The 26,774-nt window shown below is 27.8% G+C and overlaps 1 protein-coding gene across 1 annotated transcript in view; it reads right to left on the bottom strand.

Annotated features, from left to right (window-relative positions):
• LOC107443837 (uncharacterized) overlaps positions 1–26,774 on the bottom strand; it is a 138,033-nt gene that overhangs the window by 46,165 nt on the left and 65,094 nt on the right. Inside the window, exons 5-12 of the mRNA XM_071179091.2 lie at positions 12,806–13,051; positions 10,633–10,908; positions 7,269–7,553; positions 6,211–6,522; positions 3,821–4,096; positions 3,030–3,296; positions 1,123–1,398; positions 326–485 (exon numbers count right to left, since the gene is read on the bottom strand). Coding sequence (XP_071035192.2) covers positions 326–485; positions 1,123–1,398; positions 3,030–3,296; positions 3,821–4,096; positions 6,211–6,522; positions 7,269–7,553; positions 10,633–10,908; positions 12,806–13,051 — 2,098 coding nt within the window. The remainder of the gene's footprint in view (positions 1–325; positions 486–1,122; positions 1,399–3,029; positions 3,297–3,820; positions 4,097–6,210; positions 6,523–7,268; positions 7,554–10,632; positions 10,909–12,805; positions 13,052–26,774) is intronic.

Raw genomic sequence — 26,774 nt, 5'->3', positions numbered from 1 at the left:
TCAGAAAAGTGAGATTTGTTACTGTGGTAACGAAAAAGGAGGGAGTCGGGAAATTGCGTAGCCCTGAAACACGTATTCTATTTGCGAAGACTACAAATAATACGAATATTATATAAGATAATAAAAAAATCATGATTAAATAAGTAATAATAAATATTTCCTGCAGTTAATTTTAAACAAGAGTTATCAATTTTAAACAAGAGCAGTTAATTTTAAACAAGAACTAGTCTTGACCATTCGGTTTAAAACTTACAAATTAGTTAATTGAAATATGTAAAAAGTGTTTAAAAACTGTTTATTTGAAATACGATTAATGTAATTGTACCTTAAATTGTAGTTAACAACTTTCTCATAAGTGTATTGCTCGAAGCTGCATCGAGTTATTGGGGGAGGAAGAGTTGGAGGATGGTGTGTTGGCCTTGTAGGTGGTGTTACAGTTGGAGGAGAATCAGTGGATATCGTTGGTAGAGTTGGCAAGGTTGTTCCTTTATCACAAAAAGTAATAATTATAAAGATTAAAACATTAAAACATTTTAAAAAACTTTAAAATATTTAAAGTGCAGAATTAAACGTAATAACTATATACAACTTACAGTTGCAAATTTTCTAATACTTTTTGTAGAAAAGCATTAATATCTAAATATTTTAAAGCAAGCAATTACTGAAAATTAAATTCATACTGAATTATAAGAAAATTTGTTACAATAAAAATTAAAGTTTAAATTTTTAAAAAAATGTAATTTTATAATACATTTTTAATAGTCTGATTTGATTTTTTGATAGCAAATTATTAAACTAAAATGTTAATTTAATACCCACTATATAATATTTTCCTTTTATGTCGGAGTATTTCAAAGTATACCTTTAATATAATATTTTAAAATGAATTTTTAAATAACACAAGAAATGTTAGCAATAGAATTTAATTTTCCTGAATTTATTTTTTTTAAACTACATACTAAATTTTTAACTATAAATAAAATAAAATTATTTTTATGGTGTATCTTATTTCAATTGTTCAATTTTTTAAAAAATAACAGCTTTTTAAAAAAAATAACAGCTTTTCAAAATTTTAAAAAACAATCAATATTTTTTATTAATTGTTATAAAATTGCAATTTACCTTGTATTTGTCCTCTACATTCCACTTCCTGATAAAGAGATTTATGTCTATATCTTACAGCTTTTGCGTGTCCTGTTTGCCTGTTTTCGGGACTTAATAGACATAAATCATTTATTCCTCCTTGTTCCAAAAAACTGTATGACCTACAGTTGAAATCCTGTTCCTTTATGCACAATTGACGACAAAGTTCAAAATTGCTAATTCCAGGAATCGCTTTACTAGTGTATACCATAAACAGATCTCTTTCGGGTATCTTGTATGGACATGTAGACGTTCCTGTAATTTTAGTGAAAACATTAAACATTAAACCATTAAACAGAGCAATAGGTGTATGATAAATTTGATGTTCGTAAATATAACTAATTTAATTTTTTTAACAATAATGTCATTCTAATTTTTTTTATATAGGAAGGATTCATTTAAATGATTGAAATAGTTGTAGAGTTTCTAATTTTCTGTGGGAAAAAAAGTTTCCCCTCATTCGTTGAAAAGTGATTTCGATTTTTAAAAACAGAGAAATTATTTCATTAAATCAACATTTTCCGAATAAAAACGCAATATGTGAAAAGCGAGTTCTCAAACAACCGAAAATCCAGATTGGTGAAAATTAAACTGAAGGTACTCACCGGCCTTTTTCTTCTATAGTTCTACTGAACATATCCAAATGAAATTTCTAATATATGTTATTCAGATCATAGGGTTGAGATTTCCGTCGAAATAAATAGTTCAAAATAGTGTTAATAGATGGTGTTGTGCAGTTAAAATATTGCACAAATGATGAATACATGCAATCAGGTGCACAGCATGAAAAAGCTATGCACATAAAGCAATCAGATGCTTAAATAAATAAAGCATTATATTAGTCTTCGCAAATTATCTTTTTTTTACTGCCTTAAAATGCCACTTCACGGCGAAATGAACTATATTTCGACGGAAACCTTGGCTCCGTGATCTAAACGTATATGACGTATGAAGTTTTATTTAAATTAAGTTGAACTGGAGATGAGACTCACAGAGTGCCATAATTTTAATTTTAATCACTCTATATTAGAATACAATCATTGTTAAATATTGTTTTCTCAAGCTGGCAACAGATAGCATCTCTCTGTATGTATAAAAGTGTAAGTCTGTCTGTAAGCATAAATTCCTATAGCTCGTGCAAGAAAGCACCGTTTTCTACCATGCTCATTTCGGCAGTTTGAATATTTTCAGCAGTGATTAAAGATTTTCTCGCAAAGCATAGCTAGGACGCAATATCGAATGGACGAAAATCCATTGTTACAGATTAAAAATTCCTACATATCAATATTTTTTGAAATATTTCACATCCCCCTAAGATGACTTTTTCCACATGCAATGTTAAATAATAATAAAAAATAAAAGTGATTTATTTTATTGTTTTAACATACACTATCATGGAGGAGTACTATTATGAAGTTTTATCTATATTTTCAAACAAAGTGGAAGCAAACAAATTCTAAGAAAGAAATACCAGCTTTAAGCTCACTAAATTCAAATAAAACTTATATGTTTTCTAAGAATTAAGAAAAAAAAACGCTCGATAGAAGCAATTACGTTATCAGTTTGTAAAATAAATACTATATTTAACCATTAGTAGGTAGCTTTAAACATAAATATGCTTATTCTTATACCTCCAAATGGTAATTTAATTTCAAAAAAGAAAAAATTTATTAAACTTAAGTACTTAAACGTTTTGCTTCCCATTTTCAATAATGATATTTTTTACAACCTTTATAAACAAGAATACTTTTCATACTTTTTGTAATTATCTTTTAAATAAAAATAGCTTAGACTACATTTGAAAAATTCTGTATTTGTGATATATGCCTTTATAATCTTACATAAAAAAATTAGAACTTCATCGAAAAAAGAATTGTACTACTTACCAATGTTACATTGATTTTCCAAGTAGTCAACCCCGCCAGCAAAAGATAGTTGTGTGTGTGGAAAACTTTGTTCTTCAGAGAAAAGTCTACATTCTTGATTGTAGCGATAATAATTGGCCGAACGGCAAACGAATCGTTTCTCCTCTAGGCACCTTCTCTCACAGTTTGATCTTGACACCAATCGGATTACATCTCTGGCAACAACACCCCTCAATTCTTTGTCCACGTACCTATCGAACATCCACTGCTTCGAGCAACCTAGGTAAACTAGGGTACAAAAAATAGTTAGTTACTAGTTAAAACAAGAAAACAACACGAGAATTACTAATTCAGTAAAGCAAAGAAATGGGTTTTCTTATTTTCAGTCTCAATATATGTTAAGAGTTTACAAGTTTTGATGTTTATCATTTACTATTAAACTCATTTTTTATTTTATATTACTAATACATAAGTATATTGTTAAAAAAAAAGAGGAAATTTCTTTTTCGCTCTGGCAGCCCTAAAACTAATTTTGGGATCTTCCACGTAAATAAAGTTTTCATCGAAAACGGTTTGTTAATATATATATAAACATGCTTAAAAACTAATTAATAACACCTAAATTGAAAACGTTTTGCATAAATATGTTTGCAACCGCATACATATCATAAATTACAATGTATATTTACTTACAGGGCAAATAAACACCTTCAAAATAGACCTTGCTATCAGCGGGTATAACTCTTAGGGTATAGTGAGAGATGCTAGATTATGAAAATCTGTCTAATAAATTACAATGCAAATTTACTTACATGGCAAACAAATGCCTTCAAAATAGGCCTTGTTATCAGCGGGTATAAGCTCTTTGGGCTTAGTGGTAGAAGTTTCCGATCCACTGTAGCATTCCTGCTTCAAATAGTCCAGGGTAAATCCATGACACTCATAATTCAATTCGCACATCCTTCTACATTCTGTAATGATTCCTGGAATATCAGGATTTCCTCTGTACAAAACTGATACGCTGCCTAAATGTTGGTAGCCTGTAGTTTTTTCCAACATCATTATCTCGCCATGGCTACACTGCCGAGCTAAATTCGGAATAAAAATTATTCATTATTTATCATTTATATTTTGTTTTAGATCCAATTATTTAAAGTTTCACAAACATAACAAATTCCTTTTACCTCGCGACAATTCATCAAGTAATTCTGATCAGTGGTTTTTTTACAGCCATTTTACAACTTGTGAATGATATTTCGAGCGTATCTTTCTTGCAGATGACAATTATAATGTTACAATCATTATACTTAATTACATTTAAATTAATTACATAACATAAGACCATGAAGACAAAGAAAAAATTGAATTTCTAAAATGTCACTTGTATGCTATATTTATGGTGATCTTTAACTTTAAAAAAAAATTCATTTAAACTGACTGAAGTAACCGTACTTGTTGTTTATTTTTGTCTCTTAAATAAAAAAAATTAGTGCTGATGAAAAAATTTTATAAAAAACATTGAACTGGATGTTGTTACACAGATGCTTCTCTTGCAGATAATTTAAAATTAAAGATAATTTTATAAGACTTATCGAATTAAAATTTCGTATTTTATAACTAGACATATACTTTTTTTTAAATAAAATAAACTGTAAATAATTACAGCCAACTCCTCAAAAAAATTTACAAAACATTGCAAAAACATTTATGTTTTCTTGTCATTTTACACGTTAGATTTACTAAATTAGTTTGGTTTAGTAGATAAATGATGTTGATAGTTTTCACAAAATGAGTTTGATATACATAATAGGAGTAATTTATCATGCCAAACTACTGAATAACATTGGATTGTGTATGTATGCTTTGAACTTTATCCAAAACAACATGTCAGTCTCAAAGCAATTTAGTTTTATCACTGTAATTTATCTGATTTATTATTAATGCTTAAGCTCTTTAATGGTTAAAAAAGCAGCATTAAACAAAGAAGAAAAGAACGTAATTTTTCACAACATACTTTAATTTCTAATTGTTACAAACTGCGCCGTTTTTCAGTAATGATCCTACGCTCCTCATTAAAAACACATGTTTCATTTGTAATTAAAACTTGCATTATATCTAATACAAGTCTATCGTTTTTCTGCCGCCGGTAGGGATTTTAAAGTTAAAATGTGGAATAAACAAACCATTTATTTCTAAAACGCTCAACTTAAAGTTTTTTCATTTGAAATATCTGTAGGTACAAAGAAAACTGACTCTTTTTTATAATTTTGTCCATTAGAGGTGCGTTTAAAAAACTTTGAATATTTTATGAATGCCATTTTTTAATTAAGGGGTGCAAGGAATTTTTAAATTCATAGTTTTGAAATTCTAACTATGAACTATTTTCAACTTCGAACTATGTACAATCATTAAATGGTAAATAAGAAATATTCAGTTTTTGATGAGTTATTATAATGCCCTTAAAGACTAACAGCTTTGTTTCTCAATCAACAAAAATTTTTGTGAATGGCCCCCAATTTAAAAAAATTTAAATTTTTTGAATGAATCCATTTTTTCTCACGAAACGAAAGTGATTGTGAAGCAACTAAGAGGGCAGACGTTTTTGTCTGACATGATGCATTATATTTATATACACTTTCTTTATTCTTTTTCTTTTTATTTCTCTTTTTTAAATTTTTAAATGTATAACAAAATTCTTTTTTTTATTGTTCATGTTCTTTTTCTTTCATTTATTGTTTCAGTCATTGTTTTTTCTGAAGCAAATGTGTTGCACTTCTTTGACTTCTGCAAGACTTTCAATGTTGTTTTTTGCTGTAAAAAATTTTATCTGTATTATGTAATATGCAAATTTTTTTAAATAAATTCCCACTGATAAGGCTAGCTCGCCAGGTTGTGGCGAGCTGGACTGGTAGCCAGAGGGGTACCAGTCCAGGGTAAGGGTTTTGCAAACCTAGGTACGGTAAGGGTTTTGCAAGCCTAGTACGTGTCCACGTCTGGAGGAAAGAAGAAAAAAAAAGACGAGTAGCAACGATCTGGGAGCAAAACTCCATAGTGATTAAGGGAAATTATGTTTCACCATGAGCTTCTTATACTGTACTTTTAACAAAATAATCTTTTTTCAGATACAAATTCAAAGTTAAAGTTATTCTATCTGCATAAATCAAAAATACTTTAAACTAACAATAAGAAAAAGAATTCTTACTTGGAGGTGGTGGATCTGTTGTGGGTGTAGTTGGCATTTCTGTCGGGGGAGTAAGTGATGGACACTTCCTTTCATTATAAACAAGGCCTGGTCGACTTTGTACCGCACCAGAACCACCACTAGCTCGGTCATCACCACTCAAAAAGCATTGTCCATTGCTTGAATAGTATGCGTATGATCGACAGTTAAAGCTACGATACTGAGTACAAAACTGCTCACATACTTCGTTAGATGTGATGCTGACCATTTGGATATGGTCTGTGTAAGTTGGATACGAATCTGCAGTTTCTTCATATGGACAAGATTGTAAAACTGTGGAGAAAGTTAAAATTAAATTGTTTAATTATTGAGTTATTATAATTGTGTGTAGAGAATATAGAGATTAAAATATAGTTAAAAATCTAGAGAAAGAAATATAATAAAGATTAATGAAAAGAGAAGACGAAAAATTATTAAAATAAAAATTTTTTATAACGTTAAAAAAAACTTTTATTCAAAAGTCATTAAAAAAAATCACTTTAGATTAAAATCGTAGGCTTATCCATTAAATTTTTAATCAAGATTGTTTTAAATGATATATTTATACAAAACAATTATTTTATACTGATTATTAAAATTTGTTACAATCATAGAGATATGATTACCTTAGACTAGAGATACAGTTTAAGTTGAATTAATAGAGATAATTATACCAAAAATTAGCTTTTTATGGCCTTCTAGGAAAAATATTTGACTATTTTTGTTAATTCCAAAACTTATGCATTTTATACATATGCATACATTACGTATGCATATGCATAAAATCATAGGTAATCAAAATCTTAGACAATCATAGAGATATGATTACCTAAAACTAGAGATTCAGTTTAAGCTGAATTAATAGAGATAATTCTACCAAAAATTAGCTTTTTATGGCCTTCTAGGGAAAATATTTGACTTTTGCTAATTCCAAAGCTTATACATTTTATACATATGCATACATTATACATTCTACGTATATTATAAGAATAACCAAACTGTATTAAAAATAATAACTATTTGAGACATCATACACACACCTGGTAGACACTGATTTTCTAAATAATTCACTTTCACATTATTTGTTCTTCTGTAAAATGATGGCAATGTCCTCCTGTCTTCTCTGCTTAGTTTACATTCTGTTGTATCGTCATTGTAGAGTGCTGATCGACATATGAAGCTTCTTTCTTCTAAGCATAACTCTTCGCAATCTCGTCTGCTTTGGACAAATGGAACGGTACGGTCATAGAGTTGTGCTTCTAGTTCATGCCCGAGAACTCTTTCAAAAGCCCAAGCTCGATCTTTGCAAGCAGTAGCTACAGGTCCTATTTTGTAATATGCAAAATTAGATATGCAATAAACTAAACTAAATAATATAAAAAATTTACAGTGCACTAGACTAATTGAATTATACGGTTATTTTCAAACAGCCGCAATACTTTTTCTATACGCTGTACTAAATGAGAAAATACTGTATAAATTATCAGTCTGACACATTTTTTAGATTCACTGTTATGTTCCCACAAAAAATATAGGCTAATTAGAAAGTGTTTCATTCATTGCTAAATCAGCCTCATTCATTTCAGTAAGTTTATATTAAATCTGGAGAAGTGAAAGAACATTGTTAATAGTCTTATTAAATACTTCTGCAATAAACTTAAGAAAATTCAGTCTGAATGCATAATCTCCTTATTAGCTCGTCATCTCCTTATTAGCCTAAGCATTTATACAAAAAATGTCAGTACTCATGGCTTTTCCAATTAACTTGAAGCAATAAAAACAGCTGGAGACTTTTGCTAATAGCCGGATTCTTCAATTTTTAAATTATTTATATTTATTAGACGTAATAATATTTTGAATATTTTGTAATACTTTTTTTTTAAATGACAGCAATGATATAAGTTTTAATTGACTTGTTTTTGAAAGTTCAAAAAGTTCAAAAGTATTAAATCGCTTTAATCGAAAATATTTTTATTTAATTTAAACTTTTTTAAACATACTCTTAAATATATAATTTTTCATTATTTTTTAATTTCGCAATATCTATAAGAGATAATGTTTGAGATAGACTTACTTTTATTCTCGTAGATAATATTACTAATACGCAAAATTGTGAAAAAAGTTATAACTCATCAGTAAAAATTCTACTTTTGATATTTTGCAGAAGACAACCAACTAATATTTGAAAATAGTTATTTATGTAAAATTTATAAATCTTGAAGTAGTCTAAAACACTTCCTTAGGTATAAAGCCTCTAAAATAATTAATGAAAGGCAGAAATTTAAAAACTTTCTTTAAAAGAAACTATTACACAAACCTTTAGAAATCAGTTTTATGTACAAAAAGTGAAATAGATTCAGCTTCTTCACTTCACTTTGAGAAAGTGATTCAGTTTCTAATTTTCCCCTTTAATTTATTATTTTAACTAAATTTGTCGCCAAATCAAACAAAATTCTTGAAAAATGGCAAGTTATTCAAAACGAGAGCGAAGATATGAAAATAGAAAATATGATCTGAATACTTCAGGCTCATTCTTATTCTCCAGATATTGATAATCTTACCGACGGCTGAGCAAAATTTAATTTTAAATCATTGAAACTACATATTTCTTATATTTCGTCCCAGAAACTAATTACGCATTTCAAACAACTGAAAAATTAATTTGACTTAATAAATAAAAAAGCTCCGTTATTTAGTAATTCATACTTATAACATTAATTAACTTTTCATCATACTGAAATTAGCTTATCGACTAATAACCTTTTTTCTCGGAAAATATACCAGATATTCCCTGTTTTTTTGCATAACATCTAATCAACTATATAATTAAGTTGTACAGAAAAATCATTTAAATTTTAAACGCTACTGCTCTTTCAATTGTTGTAATTCAAAGCAGAATTCGTTTTTTTTTTGAAAAATTCATCTTTTTCCTATAATGAGAAGTTTGGCAATAATTATACCTACTTTTTTGTACATCTTTGCATATCTTTAAAAGCAAGGGGAACTGACAGGTTAATTTCTGGGAGAACAACCGATGATATATTTTTTCTAACATTAAACATCAAAAGCACTCAATCTATAAAAATAGTTTTCAAATAATGGAAAGAATCTCATTAGAACACACACAAATAAATCTAATTAAATATTTGCCTTTATCTCCGGTTCTTTAAGTAAATTATTGATTTCCAGTTGTTTTTAATATATTTAGTCATCTAGTTCGTATAGATTGATCTTGACTTGATAGAACAGCTGTTTTTAATAAAGTATATGCAATACCTTATTTCTTCCATCAACTTTCTGATGAATTTCTATTTATTTCGAGACTGTTTTGCTATGTTTCTTTAAATTTAATAAAGTTTGAAGACATAAAACATATGGATACTACCTTTAATCAATGAAAAAAAAATTATAATTCTTTGAAACAAAATAAAATTTCAGTGGTCATAGAATTGCTTAGATTATGGTAATGTTTTTCAAGCATTCATTTGATAATGTAGCCTATTTTATTTTCAAAATTGACTTAAAAGTGGTTTTTGATGAATTTGTAAATAAAATTTTTATTTGTTTAGGTATTGATAAAATAATTAATATGCATTCAGAAAATATTATTGTAAATGTGATTGTCAGAATTGTTTTCTGGGAGTCTGCCATAATTTTTGGTTTTTATAGGTTTTTAATTATACCACGTTTGACCTGTAAGAGTTCCGGATTTTTTTTAAAATTTGGTTATTATAACAGATTTTGTGATAAACTTTGCATGCCAGCAAACTACACGAGTTGGTATCTTTTGATCTGAAGCTCTGTGAGTCACCTGCCACTTTCAGGAATCGAACCCAAGTACTACATTACAAAACTTTCAGGGTCATTTCACGGCAAAGAGTTATAGCACCCTGGGTGCATCATCCTTAAAATTCATTTCTACAGGAAAATTTTATGCCGTAATTGTTTTAACTACTATTTATTTAATTAATTGCAGTGATTTAGTGATTTTATACTAAATACTTCTATAAAAATAAAGGTATATCAGGTTTTTTTGCTGCGTGAAAAACAGTAAAGTTCATTTTTGTTGTAAAAGTACAGACATCCAAAGTGTCGGTACTTTTTACCGTGGTGTTTTACATTTCAAAATTAAAGTTTGGTGCTTTAATCATTATGCCATTGTGGCTACATACTAATGTATAAAATGTCATTGAAATAATGAAACTTTGGTGTGATAAGATTAAAATTTTCAAATTTTAATCGTAACTGAATCTATTTTGAAGTATAGAGTCAATTACCTTAGAAAGTAACGATGTTTTGGAGAGATACAGCTACCATAAAAGCTGGCAATCAGTCTATAATATATTAATTTCTTTTCGTAAAACTATCGATTGCCATTAATTTTTACATTAAACACCTTCTTACCTCTGAGACAAATCTTTTCAAAATAGTTTTCTCCGTCCCTGGGTATGAGATCTTGAGTTCGACCTTGAGAATTTCGATCTAGTTTATCGCATCTCATATTCTGATAGTTCACCGAAAATGCCGGACAATCTAACCCATCTCGCTGACAATACTCTTGACATTCTAGAGTATTTCCCAAGCTTCCTGGATTGCTCACCATTATTGAGTTCTGCACTGCTGATCTTAAAACAAAACCAGTCATTTTCTCGTAAGTGAAGGCACCTCCAGTACATTGCTCTGAAAAAGGTTTATAGTAAATAACATGTATATAATCCATGAAGTTTATCGATAGTTTATATTAATTTGTAATTATATGAGTTAGATTCAATAATTATAGTTGAAATGTTTTTTTTTCTTCATTGAAAAATACATTATTTCACAAGTTGGCTCCAAGACATTGATTAACCTGTCATCTCCTGCTCTTAGCTATGCATGGACGGTTGATTGATTTTCATATCCTTTAAATAGATTATATAGCGTATGTCAATCGTAGCTTTAGGGACAACAGCTTTATCTCCTTTTATCCCGTTGAGAACATGCATTTGAAACTCAATTAGATATCTTCGCTGAATAACATGAAATTACTGTATCGTTATTTTACATTAAAAAATTTGACCCGAAATGTTTGAATGGCTGTTATTATATAAGGGATAAATTGAGTTGCAAATTTAGTGAATCAAATATTAAGTATTAAGCTTTTTCGGAGCCTTTCATTTTCATAAAACTATCTGTTGCATATCAGTTCACTTTTTTAATTTAAAGCAATCAAGATATCAAAAGCCTTAAAGCTGGTAACGTTTGTTCCTAGGTCTCTTCATTAAAGACAGCAGTAACCAAGAGATTTATTGTGGTTTAGACTATAGATTGCTCAATTGATATCATTATAAACTGATAACAAGCATCGAATGTGATATAACTTTTTAACTCATTAGTACAAACGATAAAGGATAGATAATTTGCTTATAAAAATTTAATGTTGAAGAGAAAAAAAGTTAAATTTCAACTTTGTTATTTTAATCACTGGCAAGCTTTTTTATAATTTTGCTGAAAGTAATTTGAAGATACTTCCCAGTACAAAATAGACACCTTATTCACTTTTAACGAAGCTGTGTTTACTCGGAAATGCTTCGAAAAACATTTTGTTAAATTGATAAAAGTACTGTTTGCTCATATTTGAAAATTTTATTTTGTTTTATAACCGTCGTTGAACAGCCGACCCAATTTTTTGGGCTTACGACTACTAATGTTCCACTCCGTAGCCATGTAATTTTTAACCCAATTCAGAAGACAAGGGAACTCTTGGATCCTGTATTGGGAGGAATTTTGCCTCCGTGGAGAACTTTTTGATGGAACCAGCCCGCATTTGAGTTATATGGAGAGCGAAACCATGAAAACTTCCCACGGTTAGCCTGACACAAGGGGACTCTAACCCACGATTCGTCTTCGTGTTGCTTTCTTAGAGCAACATATCAACTACTTAATTGATAGGAAATCATAAAAAGAGAGGTGTATGTATAATCAGTCATAAGAACCACACTGTAAAAAAATCAGGAACAAATTATGATGTAAAATTCCGGCACTTTTACTGTAAATCATCCTCAAAATCCATTTTTACCGAAAAATCCGTTTCTGCCGATAAATATTGTGTCTCTAAATTTTTAAAGTATTATATATTTAATTAGAATGATTCAGTGATTGCTACGGTAATTATTGCTGTAAAATTTACGGATATCAGATTCTTTTCCATGATATGTTCCGATAAAAATGGTAAAAAGTACCGTAACCCTGAGTGCTTTTAGTTTTTACCACAATTCGATCTGGAATTTTTGTACAGTGTAAACTCACTCACTTGGTAAATGAGAGCACTAGTACCATCTGTAATATTCCATCTTTCAAAATAATCAGTCTTAAAATCAAATAATTAAAAAATGCTTGAGAGCTGTTGGATTGCATGGGATAGAGCAATGTTGCGTTTCATCAAAAGTCCCTTGATTTCATATCAAAATGATTGTTAAAAATTACAAAATATATCTTAAGAAATGCTGAATCGCGATTTTCGAGAGTTTGCAAGTTTACATTCTAATCTTTAGCAAGTTTGAACTCCTGAATCCGTCCTCATGAAAAGGATACTTACCAAGAACGCATTTCTTTTCTCCATATGTTGCTCCAGGCTTTTCTGGCAAGACAATAGGTCCGAGACTGACGGAATCGTCCCCACTCAGAAAACATCTGTTGCTTGTATATGTGAATGCTCTGCAATTAAATGTCGCCTCACTGTCACACTGAACTTGACAATCATCTGAAGACGAGGCAAACTGGAGAGAATCCATCGAAATAATCGACAAACCCGGCCGTATATCATAACGACACGAAGTAGGAGCTGAAGCGAGAAAGCAGAACATGAATAATTAATATGACATTAATTCAATGGAATTAAATTATTTACGTAACATTGTTTTCATCATTAGTTTTTCTAACTTATATTTTTAAACTCTAGCATCCTCAACTTTCTTCTCAAGAATTCCTTACAACTTGTATTTCCTTTTATTCCCTATACATTAATACATTAATTTGTTGTGACGCATTCCAAAACTTTAGGGGAAAACTGTCAGATAGTGTACCGGTATAAAATCGCTTATTTCGCTGAAAAATATTGAGAGAAATAAAGTAGGACAAACAAACTCTGCAACTTTAGCAAAAAATTTCTGTTATTTTAACAAAAGAAAACTTTGTTAATAAAAAAAAATTATTAAATTCACATGACCAATCAACGCCGGGACTCGAACCTGGGTCAGTTTATTAGGAGACGGAGGTTCTGTCTCTAGTACCAAGATATCTCTAGTGTTTGGCTGTGAAGAATACTTTTAAGACTGGCTTTATCTTAAAAGTCTTACATATTGAAATTGTATTAAAGAGTAAAAACATTTAAAACTATATCCCACGCTTATAAAAATGTCTGGCTATTTAACTTATCGAAAAATTATTTCTAAAGACAGATATCAATCAGGCAGAGTATCAATTGGACAACGTTGTAGAATCTCAACTTTATTTATACGATGCTCAAAACCATAAAATAATTTAATTTTTGAAAAGTAAGAGCAAATCTAGAAAATAATTTTAAAATGATATGAAAAAATAGGAAGTAACCTTACGGTTAGCAAAACTGTGTGGCAAAAACTAGAATTTGAATTTACGGTTTTTGTCCGTTTATGATTAGGGTGAAAAACATAGCAAAGCTGTTTTGTGAAAAACAGCTTTAAACTTCAAATATAAGGAGAAAATTTTTAAAAAAATAAGCAAAACTTTTTGGCAGCTCACAGGTAATGATTAAAAACATAAAAAAATATTTTTTTTATTTTTAAGCAGTTTTTTTCTGTAAAAAATGTTTTTTCTGTAGTACAGATATTTTTTACATTATACACTTTAAATTTTTCAATTCAACTTTAAAACTTGGGACAAATGATAGTCAATTAGAGCCACACATTTAATATATTACTATCAAGACTTTTCAATAAATAACTTAAAATTACTAAATGACTGCTTTCTTTTTTAATATATATATGAATAACTATTGTAAAATTTAACTGTAACAATACAGAAACTGAACTTTGGTTTGTAATATGAAATATGGCAAAGATAGTTTTTATAAATACATATCTATGAAGCAGTGATTATATATATATATATATATATATATATATATATATATATATATATATATATATATATATATATATATATATATATATATATATATATATATATATATATATATATATATATATATATATATATATATATATATATATATAGATAGATAGATAGATAGATAGATAGATAGATATGTTTGAACATTGACCTAATATGTTTTTGTTGTTTTTTTTTTATTTTAAAGCATTGTGTTTAATGATTTTATTTAATAAATGGTAATTTGTAACGATCTCAACAATAAAATAATTATTCAAAATGAACCTCGTTACCGAAACAACATCACAGATGACAAAGAAATAATCAATTAGAAGCAGAAACATTTAAAACCCTGATCTGAACTGCAGTTTATAAAATTCTTGCTCATATTTAAATGGTTCATATTACGGTTTCGTAAAATATATATTTCTTGTATATATTTCTTGAAAATAATAAATTTAACAAGTTTCTATAAAAAATGCATTCATTAAATCCTCATAATAATTTTGAATAATTATTATTTTCTGCGCTTAAAATAACGGTAAGACATGCATCACTTAGTGTAATAACTTTTTTTCCTATTATGTGTGCAAAAATAGCTCTGAAATTAGGTGTAGTGATACGCTTTATAAAAGTTTTTATTTCAAAAAAAGTTTTTTCACTTTCATTTAGTTGAAATCAGTATCTTTTGTGTTGAAATCTTACATTTAATAATTCAATTCCGAACAAGGAAACATCCATTAAATGCTGGTGGGAGTGACGAATGTGTTATTTCCTAGCTTTACAATTGTCCCACAATTGGAAATTCCTTCCCAATTAGTTTGTATTGTTAGGACACATGGAATGGAAGGTAGTAAAAGTTTTCCAAACGCCGTCCTATTTTATTTCCGTTGAGACCTTGGTCATTTCCCTCAGAATTGTAGTCCCTGACCTAGATTGAAAAATTTTATAGTCCGGCTAAAATAAATGAAATTGGACAGACGCATTGCACGAAAGATAAATGATAAAAGGAAAATGACATTTAGGAAATTTTGTAACGAGAAATGAAAAATTATTTCATATGTTCTGTTTCTTTTTTTTTTATGTCTGTTTTGGAGAGAGAGCAAAATGTTTGGAGAAAGAAGAAATGAAAATATTTTTAAGAGATGACAATACATAAAAAAAATGAAAAAAGAAAAAAACGTTATTTTTGGAAAGCTAAATTGAAATGGTCATATCATGATTTCGTTATGATAAAGTTTATATTTAGTTACGGTTTAAATTTAATAAAAGCATTCTCTGGCCCAAATTGAATTCTTATTTTGCCTTACTATCTAAGGAAAAATATTTAGGTTCATTACATATAAGAAACCTTTACAATACATTATAGTTTGGGAAAGTATTTCAATTTAGAAGAATCAATTTAGTTTTGAATATTTTCAAATAAGCCAAAATATAAAAATATAAATGCTTTACGAAATAAATTTATTGGAGTTTATAAATTAAAAAACGCTTATTTATCATTATAAGAATTATTTTAGTTCAGTTTATAAATAAATAAAAACCTTTTAGTACATTATAATTTATAAAAGCATTTCATTTTAAAAATGTCAATTTTATTTCCAATATTTTCAAATAAACATGAACTACAAAGTTATAAATGACTTTAAAAAAAATTGTTCAGTAAATTTTTTTAGAATATAATTTAGTTAACTAAATTAATATTTCCATTTGAATGAATGCAATGGATATGAATTGGTTTTTTTATTTAGCTTAACTATATATACGAAAATATCTTCTAGATTTATTTACATATAAAAAACATTGTTAATACATTATACTTTGAAAAAGAGTGTTTCATTTTTAAAATATCATTTTTATTTTCAATATTTTCAAGAAAACAGAAATTGAGAAAGCATAAATGCCTTAAAAATTAAATTTTATACAGTTTATGGAAAAAAGTTTTACTTTTTTTTAATTATAAAAAGAATTGATTTAGTATCTAGTTTAGTTTAGTATATTTCTTTAAAAAAAGAAATGAACTATATTAGTTTCATTCCATCAATTACTTTAGTAGCTTATTTCTAGCAATTATTCTAATTGTTTATAACTGAATTTCAGATAAATATAAATTTCGTTCATTCTTAAACTTTGCAGCATTATCATGGTTTTTAATTAAGACTAATAATATTCCTTTCTAGTAAGGAAGGCTGTGAAATTATCGCATGATAATTCGAAAATATATTTATAAAATGTACTATTATTAAACGAATTAATTTAATATATTTCTTTTAAAAAGAATGAAATAATATTAATTTATTTCGACTGACAACTCTAATAGTTTATTTCGAGTAACAATTCTAATTGTTTATGACTGAAGTCCAACTAAACATAAGCTTAACTCAATCCTATAACTTTTCTGCATCGTCACTTTTTTAATTAAATTAATATTATACCATTCTGTGTAAGAAAGCTTTGAAATGTTTGCGTGTTTCATCGAATATCTATTAATAGATAATATTTCAAATTTAATTCGATAAAATTGTCGACTATTCCTATTATATTATGTTACAAAATTAAATATTTAATATAATATTATAAGGTCTTAAATCAAACTCGCATGAGATTCCCATGATGGAGAATATTGTGAAAGGTTAAAGAAGTAAATGTGAAATCTAATCTATAGATAAATATATAAATATCTATATAATCAGTAAATTTTATTCTTTTAATGTGAATTCTGATCTATAAATAGCTTTATAAATATATATATAATCTATAAATATTTCAAATCAAACGCTCTAATAATCACTTAAAAGCCTTCAACTATAATGATATTGATTTAATTAGTTTCGAGTTTGCGATGACATAGCGTTAGTTGCCTAAGATATTAATATCTCTTATGTTACAAAAGTCTGTTAATATTGACAAGAAAAATATAAAAATCTCTTCAGAGTTAAATGCCTCTCTTCTATTTATAAATATCATGATATAATCTAATTTTTAAGTACATTCAAACTTTAAACAAAATCATGTTTAAGTATTCTTTTTCCTGCATTTTTACAGCCTGTCAACCAATTTAATATGTTAATATTTTTTAACATCACATATAAAACTTATTTTTTTAAACAAATGAGTAAAATATGTTTTCGTACGGCACAAAATTTGCAATTTAAACAGTTATTCAAATATAAGTTACCTAATAATACCTAAATTACTAGTATATAAGTGGATACCATCAAGCAAAGTGCCGGAAGCTTGAAAAAAAAATGTGCTGGAATTTTGAAACAAAGGCTATTCAAAAGAAAGAACTATAAATATTTTTTTTCAATTTAGTTTTCGTTTCAAATGAAAAAAAAATTTAATTCAATTGAGTTTCTGCAATTTTATTTCATTAACTCATTAACTCCGATGTAAGTTTCATCAGGAATTTGGATGCATGCTTTCTAAATAAGTAGTAACCGCTAGTTATTTAGATATTGATACATTATTAATCCTTGTTACGATAATCGTGAAAAATCGTTGATACCATAACTCATCATAGCTTGATTTGTAGAAGCGATCTGTCATAAATGTATTTTTTTATATGTCATTACAACTCATTACAACTTAATTTTCGATGTGTAAATTACCATAAATAATGGTTCATAATTTCGTATGTATAATTCATCACAGTTGGTTTATATTTCAAGACGTAATATATCATAACTGCTTTATATTTTAGCATGTAAATCATAATAGCTGGTTTATTTCTGGAATATATATCATAGCTGGTTTTTTTCAAATATTTAATCCTTTATTATGGATTAAGTTTCTAGAGATTTCCAATCAATCGTACAACGGACATACATTCTTGAATCAAAACTATTATGAGAACAGCATTCATTTCCCCAAATACATTAAATTAAATTTTAAAAAAAGGAAATAAAAAGAAAAAATATAACTCATATAAGAAAAATTAAAATTCAAAACAAAATTAAATTTTTAAAAAAAATTCAAATTAGAATTGAAATTTATATTCAAGATTTAATTTAAGAAACTTTTAATCCACTAGTCAATAACTCTATTCATAAATTAAAAATATGAATAAAGCTGAATACAGCATCTCAGGTGGGGATAAAATTGGTAACTAAAAACATGGATCGAATACTGGATTACTATTTTTAAAAAACTTTTTAAATCACAATTCAATATTTCTGAACAATGAGGGTGGAAAATTGTTTGTACCATGTACCATAATCCAGCATTGCTAGGTTATTTTAAGCATGTAATCCATCCTAATTGATTAATTTATTTGCATGCAACCCATGACAACTGATTTATTTTTAGTATACAATTTGCCACAAAAAATGGTTTACAGTTTCATATGTAATATATCAAATCTAGTTTATTTTTCAGTACATAATTCACAGCTGGTTTATTTTTCAGTATGCAAACCATTATAACTAGTATATTATCAGTATTTAATTCATAGTAGCTGGATTATTTTCCAGTAGTTCATCCATTATAGCTTACTTAGTTTTATTGCTATTCAATAAATTATATAACGGGGATATATCTCTAAAATAATAATACTGTGATACCAATTTTAATGTCCTCCGATATTTAATAATAATTGCAAGCAATCCAAACAAGCTTTTATTCTTATTGCTTTCATGAGAAACAAAATTTTAATCAACCATTCAATAACTCTAGTCACAAGATAAAAATATGAATAAAGCTGTATATCGTATCTCTAACGGGAGAGAAATGGCTGATCAGAAAGCATAGATTGAATTTTAGATTCAATGGATGTGGGGAAAAAACTGGAGTATTTAAAAAAAACTCTTCATATTACAATTCAAGATTTCTTAAGAATGAGAGTGGAAAATAATTTCTTCCATAATTCATAATAGCTAGGTTATTTTAAGCATATAGTTCATCCTAATTACTATTTTTTCCATTTGTAAACTATGACAGCCTATTTATTTTAGTATACAATCTGCCATAAAAAATTGCTTAAAACTTCATATGTAATCTATCACATCTTGTCAGTTTTTCAATATATAATTCATAGCTGGTTTGTTTTTTAGTATGTAAACCATAATAGCTAGTAAATTATCAGTACTTAAACTCGATCAAGCTTTTATTATTATTACTTTCATGAGAAACAAAATTTTAATCTACCATTCAGTAACTCTAGTCACAAGATAAAAATATGAATAGAGCTGTATATCGTATCTCTAACGGGAAAGAAATTAGTAACCCGAAAGCATGGATTGAATTCTATATTCAATATGTGTGGAAAAAAACTAGAGTAGTTTAAAAAAATCTCTTCATATTACAATTCAAGATTTCTTAAAAATGAGAGTGGAAAATAGTTTCTTCCATAATCCATCATGGCTTGATTATTTTAAGCTTGTAATCCGTCCTAATTACTTTTTTTTTCCTTTGTGAACCATGACAGCAAATTTTTTTTAGTATGCTATCTGCCATAAAAAAATTGTTTAATACTTCATATGCAATCCATCACATCTAGTTAGCTTTTCAATATATAATTAATACCTGATTTATTTGTTTAGTATGTAAACCATCATAGCTAGTATATTATCAGTACTTAAACTCAAACAAGTCTTTATTCTTATTACTTTTATGAAAAACAAAATTTTAATCTACCATTCAATAACTCTAGTCACAAGATAAAAATATGGATATAGCTGTATATCGTATCTCTAACGGGAAAGAAATTAGTAACCCGAAGGCATGGATTGAATTCTATATTCAATATGTGTGGGGAACAAATAGAGTAGTTTTTAAAAAAAATCTTCATATTACAATTCAAGATTTCTTAAAAATCAGAGTGGAAAATAGTTTCTTCCATAATCCATCATGGCTAGATTATTTTAAGCATGTAATCCATTCTAATTGCTATTTTTTTTCTTTGTAAACCATGACAGCAAATTTAATTCAGTATGCCATCTGCCATTAAAAAATTGTTTAAAACTTCATATGCAATCCATCACATCTAGTTAGTTTTTCAATGTATAATTCATAGCTGGTTTATTATTTAGTATGTAAACCATCATATCTAGTATATTATCAGTATTTAAACTCAAACAAATTTTGATTATTATTACTTTCATGAGAAACAAAATTTTTATCTACCATTCAATAACTCTAGTCACAAGATAAAAATATGAGTAGAGCTGTATTTTGTATCTCTAACGGGAAAGACAATGGTAATCAGAAAGCAGGGATTGAATTCTAGATTTAAAGGATGTAAAAAAAAACTAGAGTATATTTTAAAAAAAGAACTCTTTATCTTACAATTCAAGATTTCTTAAGAATGAGAGTAGAAAATAGTTTGTTCCATAAACCATCATGGTTATTTTAAGGATGTAATCCATCCTAAATGCTATTTTTGCTTCTTTGTAAACCATGACAGGTGATTTATTTTCGCATACAATTTGCCATAAAAATAATTGTTTAAAATTTCATATGTAATCCATCACATCTAGTTAGTTTTTCAATGTATAATTCCTAACTGGTTTATTATTTAGTATGTAAACCATCATATCTAGTATATTATCAGTATTTAAACTCAAACAAATTTTGATTATTATTACTTTCATGAGAAACAAAATTTTTATCTACCATTCAATAACTCTAGTCACAAGATAAAAATATGAGTAGAGCTGTATTTTGTATCTCTAACGGGAAAGACAATGGTAACCAGAAAGCAGGGATTGAATTCTAGATTTAAAGGATGTAAAAAAAACTAGAATATATTTTAAAAAAAGAACTCTTTATCTTACAATTCAAGATTTCTTAAGAATGAGAGTAGAAAATAGTTTGTTCCATAAACCATCATGGTTATTTTAAGGATGTAATCCATCCTAAATGCTATTTTTGTTTCTTTGTAAACCATGACAGGTGATTTATTTTCGCATACAATTTGCCATAAAAATAATTGTTTAAAACTTCATATGTAATCCATCACATCTAGTTAGTTTTACAATAAATAATGCATAGCTCGTTTATTTTTTAGTAAGTAAACCATCATAGCTAGTATATTATCAGTATTTAATTCATCATAGCTGGATTGTTTTTCAATATTTAATCCATTATAGCTCTTTTAGTTCTTATAGCAATGCAATAAATTATGTGATGGACATATATCTGTAAATTAAAACTATTATTAAACTATTTTTAATCTCATCGAATGTATTAAAATAATTTCAAACACCTCCAACAAGCTTCTAATTTTTATTCTTATTCCTTTTATATGAAACAAAATTTTAATCTATCTGTTAATAACTCTATTCACAATATAAAAAATATGAATATAGAGCTGTATACTGTATCTTTGACGGGAAAGAAATGAGTAGCCAGAAAGCAAGGATCGAATTCCGGATTCAATGGGTGTAAAAAAAAACTGGAGTACTTTTTTTATAAAAACTTTTCATATTACAATCCAAGATTTCTAAAGGATGAGAGTGGAAAATAGTTTGCTCCATAATCCATCATAGCTGGTTTATTTTTTAGTATGTTAGACATTATGTCGAGACGAAGGCTCCTTAAAAAATATGAAGAAAAATGCACGCGCTTAGTTAAGAAAAAATGTACTTGCACAATAAACTTTACTGAAAGGGTAGAAATTCAAAAAAAATATAGATAAAATAAATAAAAAGGAACACAATTGTATATTTTATTTTTCCACATTTTTTTTTCTTTCCTTCCTTCAGAATATAGAGAAAAATGATAGAACTAGGTGAAAGAATAGAAAAAGAACATTTCGATCATTTTTAAACAGAAACTTCGTTCCTATTTTCCGTTCTGTTTTAAATAAGTAAATAAGAAAAAGCACCAGAAATTTTTTCGAAATACTTTCATTTCACTGGCATAAGAAAAGACTGAAAATTGAGTTTTAAGGTGGCCTACGAAATTCTTGAAACTTTTTTTCTTCCGCGAAATTTTTTTCTGCCGTTTCTTTTCTTCATGCTGTCTAGAAAAAAATTTGGCACAATCTGTAATCCTAATTTGAATCCAAGTTTTTGAGTTATTCTCAGAATAGTATAATATAAATTCTGGAAATAACTGAGTTTTTGGAAAACTTCAAAGTAGAAATTTCAATGGTAAAACGAAACTCGATGTAAAATATAAAGAATATATATCCCTTTTTTTTATTTTACTTAAATTCTATTGTTATGTATACTTAGTTTCACAATTTTTTTAAATATATTAAGTTTTAAGTATACACTGTAATAGTGCAATACATACCTTCTTATTTCAAAATTACTGTTACTTTATGAAGAAAAAAATATGCATTTAAAGGCGCATTTCAGTCGTGATTTTACTATGTAATAAATATCAATTTATGCATATTAAAACATATTATTAAATACATATTTTAATTGTTTTTCACATTTTATGTTTTGATCTATATTGATAAAGTAATCAAAATAAAATAATATTTAATACTTAATCCACTAAGATAATGTGCCATAAAACCATAATGTTTTGGTGTTAGTTGTAAATTATGGTGTTTTGCCTATTTCTATTACAAATGTTAAAAGAACAAATATGTTTTCAGTAGCTTTCACAAGTATTTATAATTGATATTAAATGTTGAAAATGTCACTTAGCATTTATAATTGATAGGAAATGTTGAAAATGTCATTTTGCATTCATAAAATTTTTAGTTTGAATTTTTGAACTTTTTTTAAATATTAATTGTTTTCTAAAATTTTAAGAAAAAGTATATCGCAAGTGATTCGTGAAATCTTTTAATTAGTTAGGATTTACGGAAAGTAGTGACTTTAGAAAGAGACAATAATAAATGCTCAGATGTAATTAATGTTTATTAAAAATCAAATGTTAAAAAAATATTTCATACATTTCTTAGTGTTATAATATATTACAGACTTGATCAAGCACTTTTATTAAGTTCATATTTAGTAATTTGATGGAATTACTTTATGAGTTATGAACCTTGGAGTCTTAGGGATTATGGCCTTGTAAAGTCTGGTTCAGGAGGCTAAAAATAAATTTTTGCAGTCATTTTTGTATAAATAAAATGCTTGCTTTCCAATACCGTTATACTCTGATTATATTAAATTAAAAAATTGAAATCCTTTCATATTTAGTAGTTTTGATGGAATTACTTCACTAGCTATGAACCACGGGGTCGATGAGTTTATGAACATTCCAGTCAAAAAGACAAAAAAGAAATTTTTTTCAAATTTTTTTTTTTTTTTTTGAATAAAATGCTTGCTTCCAACACCACCTTACCCTGATTATATAAGATTATAAAATTCAACTAAGATATTTAGTTTTATTTTTTTTTTCACATTTGGTAATTTTGATGGAGTTACTTCACGAGTTGTGAGCTATGAGACCCAAGGGATTGTAATCATATTGGGAGAAGTCCAGAAGGCGAAACGAAATTTATTTCAATCATTTTCTTATAAATATAATGCTTGCCGTTTTACTCTGATTATATTAAATAGCAAAATTAAATTTAGGCTTTTAATATTTTTATGTTTAGTAATTTTGGCGGAGTTACTTAAAGAGTTATGAGCCACGGGATCTATGGGCTCATGATCATTTCGGTCGAGGAGGCAACAAAAAAATTCAGTCGTTTCTGTACAAATAAAATGCTTGCTTCCCAATACTGTTTTACCCTGATTATATTAGACCACCAAATTTAGTTTATACTTTTAATCTCCTTATATTTAGTAATTTTGATGCAGTTACTTCATGAATTAAATTATGAACTACGGGGTCTATGGGCTTATGGCCATTTCGGTCGAGGAGGCAAAAACAATTTTGAAGGTCGTTTTGGAACAAATAAAATGCTCGCTTTCCAATACAGTTTTACCCTGATTATATTAGATCTCAAAATTGAAATCATGCAGTGGACTGATCGTTAAGACACGGTTCCCTGCAGATCACCGAAGTCAAGCATCACTGGCTGCTGTCAGTGTACGGGTGGGTGACCACTTAGATTAGTCTGCTTAGGGACCGAGGGTGTGTGGTATTGGTCCTCGTGAAACTGTTCTACCGTAAAGTGCTCGACATAACGTGCGTCGTCGGACTACAGAACCGGGGGTGCCATCGGATCAAAATTGTGATGGCATGTCTTCGGATCATCATGAAGGATGTTTACCAGACTGTTGCCAATAGCCCATTGTGCAGCTCTAACACAACGTAAATGAACTACAACAGCAACACAAAATTGAATTGAGACCATTTTTCACATATGGTAAGTGTAATGGAAATATGAGGAATGAACCATGGGATCCAGGGGGTTATAACCATATTAGGACCAATCCAGGAGGCAAAACGAAATTTATTTCTGTCATTTTCGAATAAATTAAATACTTACTTCTCAATACCATTTAAATGTGATTTCTCTTTTATTTACGGCACTTTCTCTTAACGCAAAGTGTGTCCATAGTGCGACAATTCGCGACAAATGCCAGTTCGATGATCGCAAGAGGAATTCGTGCGAATCCACAACAACTTCATACGCTTTTATGCCTGACTTGGATGCTTTAAAAAAATTGGCAGAATCTTGTTTTTTCAGTACGATTCAACTTTTTTTTTAACCAACAACAACAAAGGGTTGGCTCATCGATTATGCTTGAACATCAAAGGGATAAAAGGAGGATGGAAAAAAAATAGAAATGTTGCTGTCCCGCCCAGATCCGGAACATGGAGGTTTCAGTAGTGACACGATATGGTTCCATGACACCCCACTAACCCCGTCTTCTTTGATTCCAAAGAAGAATTCGAATTTTCGAACCTTTCCCTTTGTTCAATCTGCAATGCAATTTCAAGAATCGATTGCTCCATTGAAATCAAAGACGTCTTTCAGATCTGTTTTGGCTCCTACAGCCATAAATTGAATTTTCTGGCTTTGAAAATGTAAGTCCATATAAAAACTCAAAAACATCTCTAAAACACTATATATTTTTACCAAAAGAACTGGTAAGGTGTAACATTTCGAATTCGTGCATTGTTAAAATTGATTTTAGTACAATAGACTTCAAAAAGTATCTTTTCTGATTTTCTAGCTATAATACATCAATGATATTTGATACTTTTCATTAAAGTTCATTTAAATGATGGCTATTGTATTTAATATAATGAAATGAATAAAAATAGTTTTAAAAATTACGTTTTCAATTGGAATAATAAAGAGAAAATTTTATTGTTGTCGCAGCAAAACCGAAAAATATGAGGAAATTTTCGGTGGGAATAATAGTTTGTTGCGATAGTAATACGCTGACCATATTTTGTTTCAGGTTTTACCAAGACAAAACTATTATATTTTATTTAGTTAAATTAAAAAGCGTGGTTGTTTTTATCATTATAATTATTTGTTGGTTTTATGGCTGTTCAGCTTGTAATGGTCAGGAAAGTTATTACTATATTTTCATTACTCCAATTTTACTTGTACTTTCTTCCGAGTTAAAAACTATGTTGAAATTTAAGCACTCTAGATCATCAGAAAGCCTTCAATATTTTTATTGCAGAATTTTCTTCTTGCGCACTTGAAATCCAGTTTGAAAAACGTGTTTATATATTTATTACTCATAAAATGAGTATATAAAATGTATAATGAGTGTCCATAGACTTTGAGAATATTATTATACAGACATGGATCAAACATATTTTTTCTCTAAGATCCAGCAAATCGTAATATTTTGAAATAATATATGGTTGAAATTTAATTTAATGTTTACTCCAAGAATTAACCACTTTTTATTTCCAGCAGTTATATTACGATAATAGTTATATATTTTTTACCCCTGTAACTGTACAAAATTTCTCATTAAAATATGTTAATTTTTTGATCTAAATAAAATTTGTTATAAATTCCTTTTAATACAAATGAAATGTAAATAGAAATATAATACGCTGGTTTAAAAGCAGCTACTCACTTCAGTATCGATATTAACAATTTCATTTATTTCACGTTTTTCTATAAATTCAAATCTTTGCACTAAATTCATTTATTTTAACAAATGTTTGTTTCCAAACTATAAAGAAAAAAAATACTTTCTACAGATTTAGTAATTTGTTCATTTAAATTTACTAGTCGTGAATTTTCAATAAGTTGCTACATTACTTCATTAAATTTTGCTATTATTAAAATTTTTATAATTAGAAATTCATCAATAAAAGTACTCAAAAATAAAGAAGCAATTATATAGTATTATTTCATTTTTCAATACTTCGGGTTTTCAAATTGAGCTGTTATTTATTTCTGGACTATTTTTAAACATTTTTGCTCAAGTTTCAGAAACCTACTTTTCTTTTTCCTTTCTTACTTTTTTTTTTCAAACTTTTTCTGCTCCCTTGTCTTCATCACGCTTGTTTTACTCTTTAAAACATTAAAACATCGCTTGAAATGCAATTTTCTTGCAAGTGAAATTTAGTAATTTTCAAAA

Source organism: Parasteatoda tepidariorum, chromosome 6, assembly GCF_982258835.1.
Source record: "Parasteatoda tepidariorum strain Cologne lab strain chromosome 6, Ptep-v5.0, whole genome shotgun sequence".
Classification (NCBI taxonomy): domain Eukaryota; kingdom Metazoa; phylum Arthropoda; class Arachnida; order Araneae; family Theridiidae; genus Parasteatoda; species Parasteatoda tepidariorum.
Note: the sequence above shows the minus strand (reverse complement) of the source record. Positions and strands in the feature narration are given on the sequence as shown.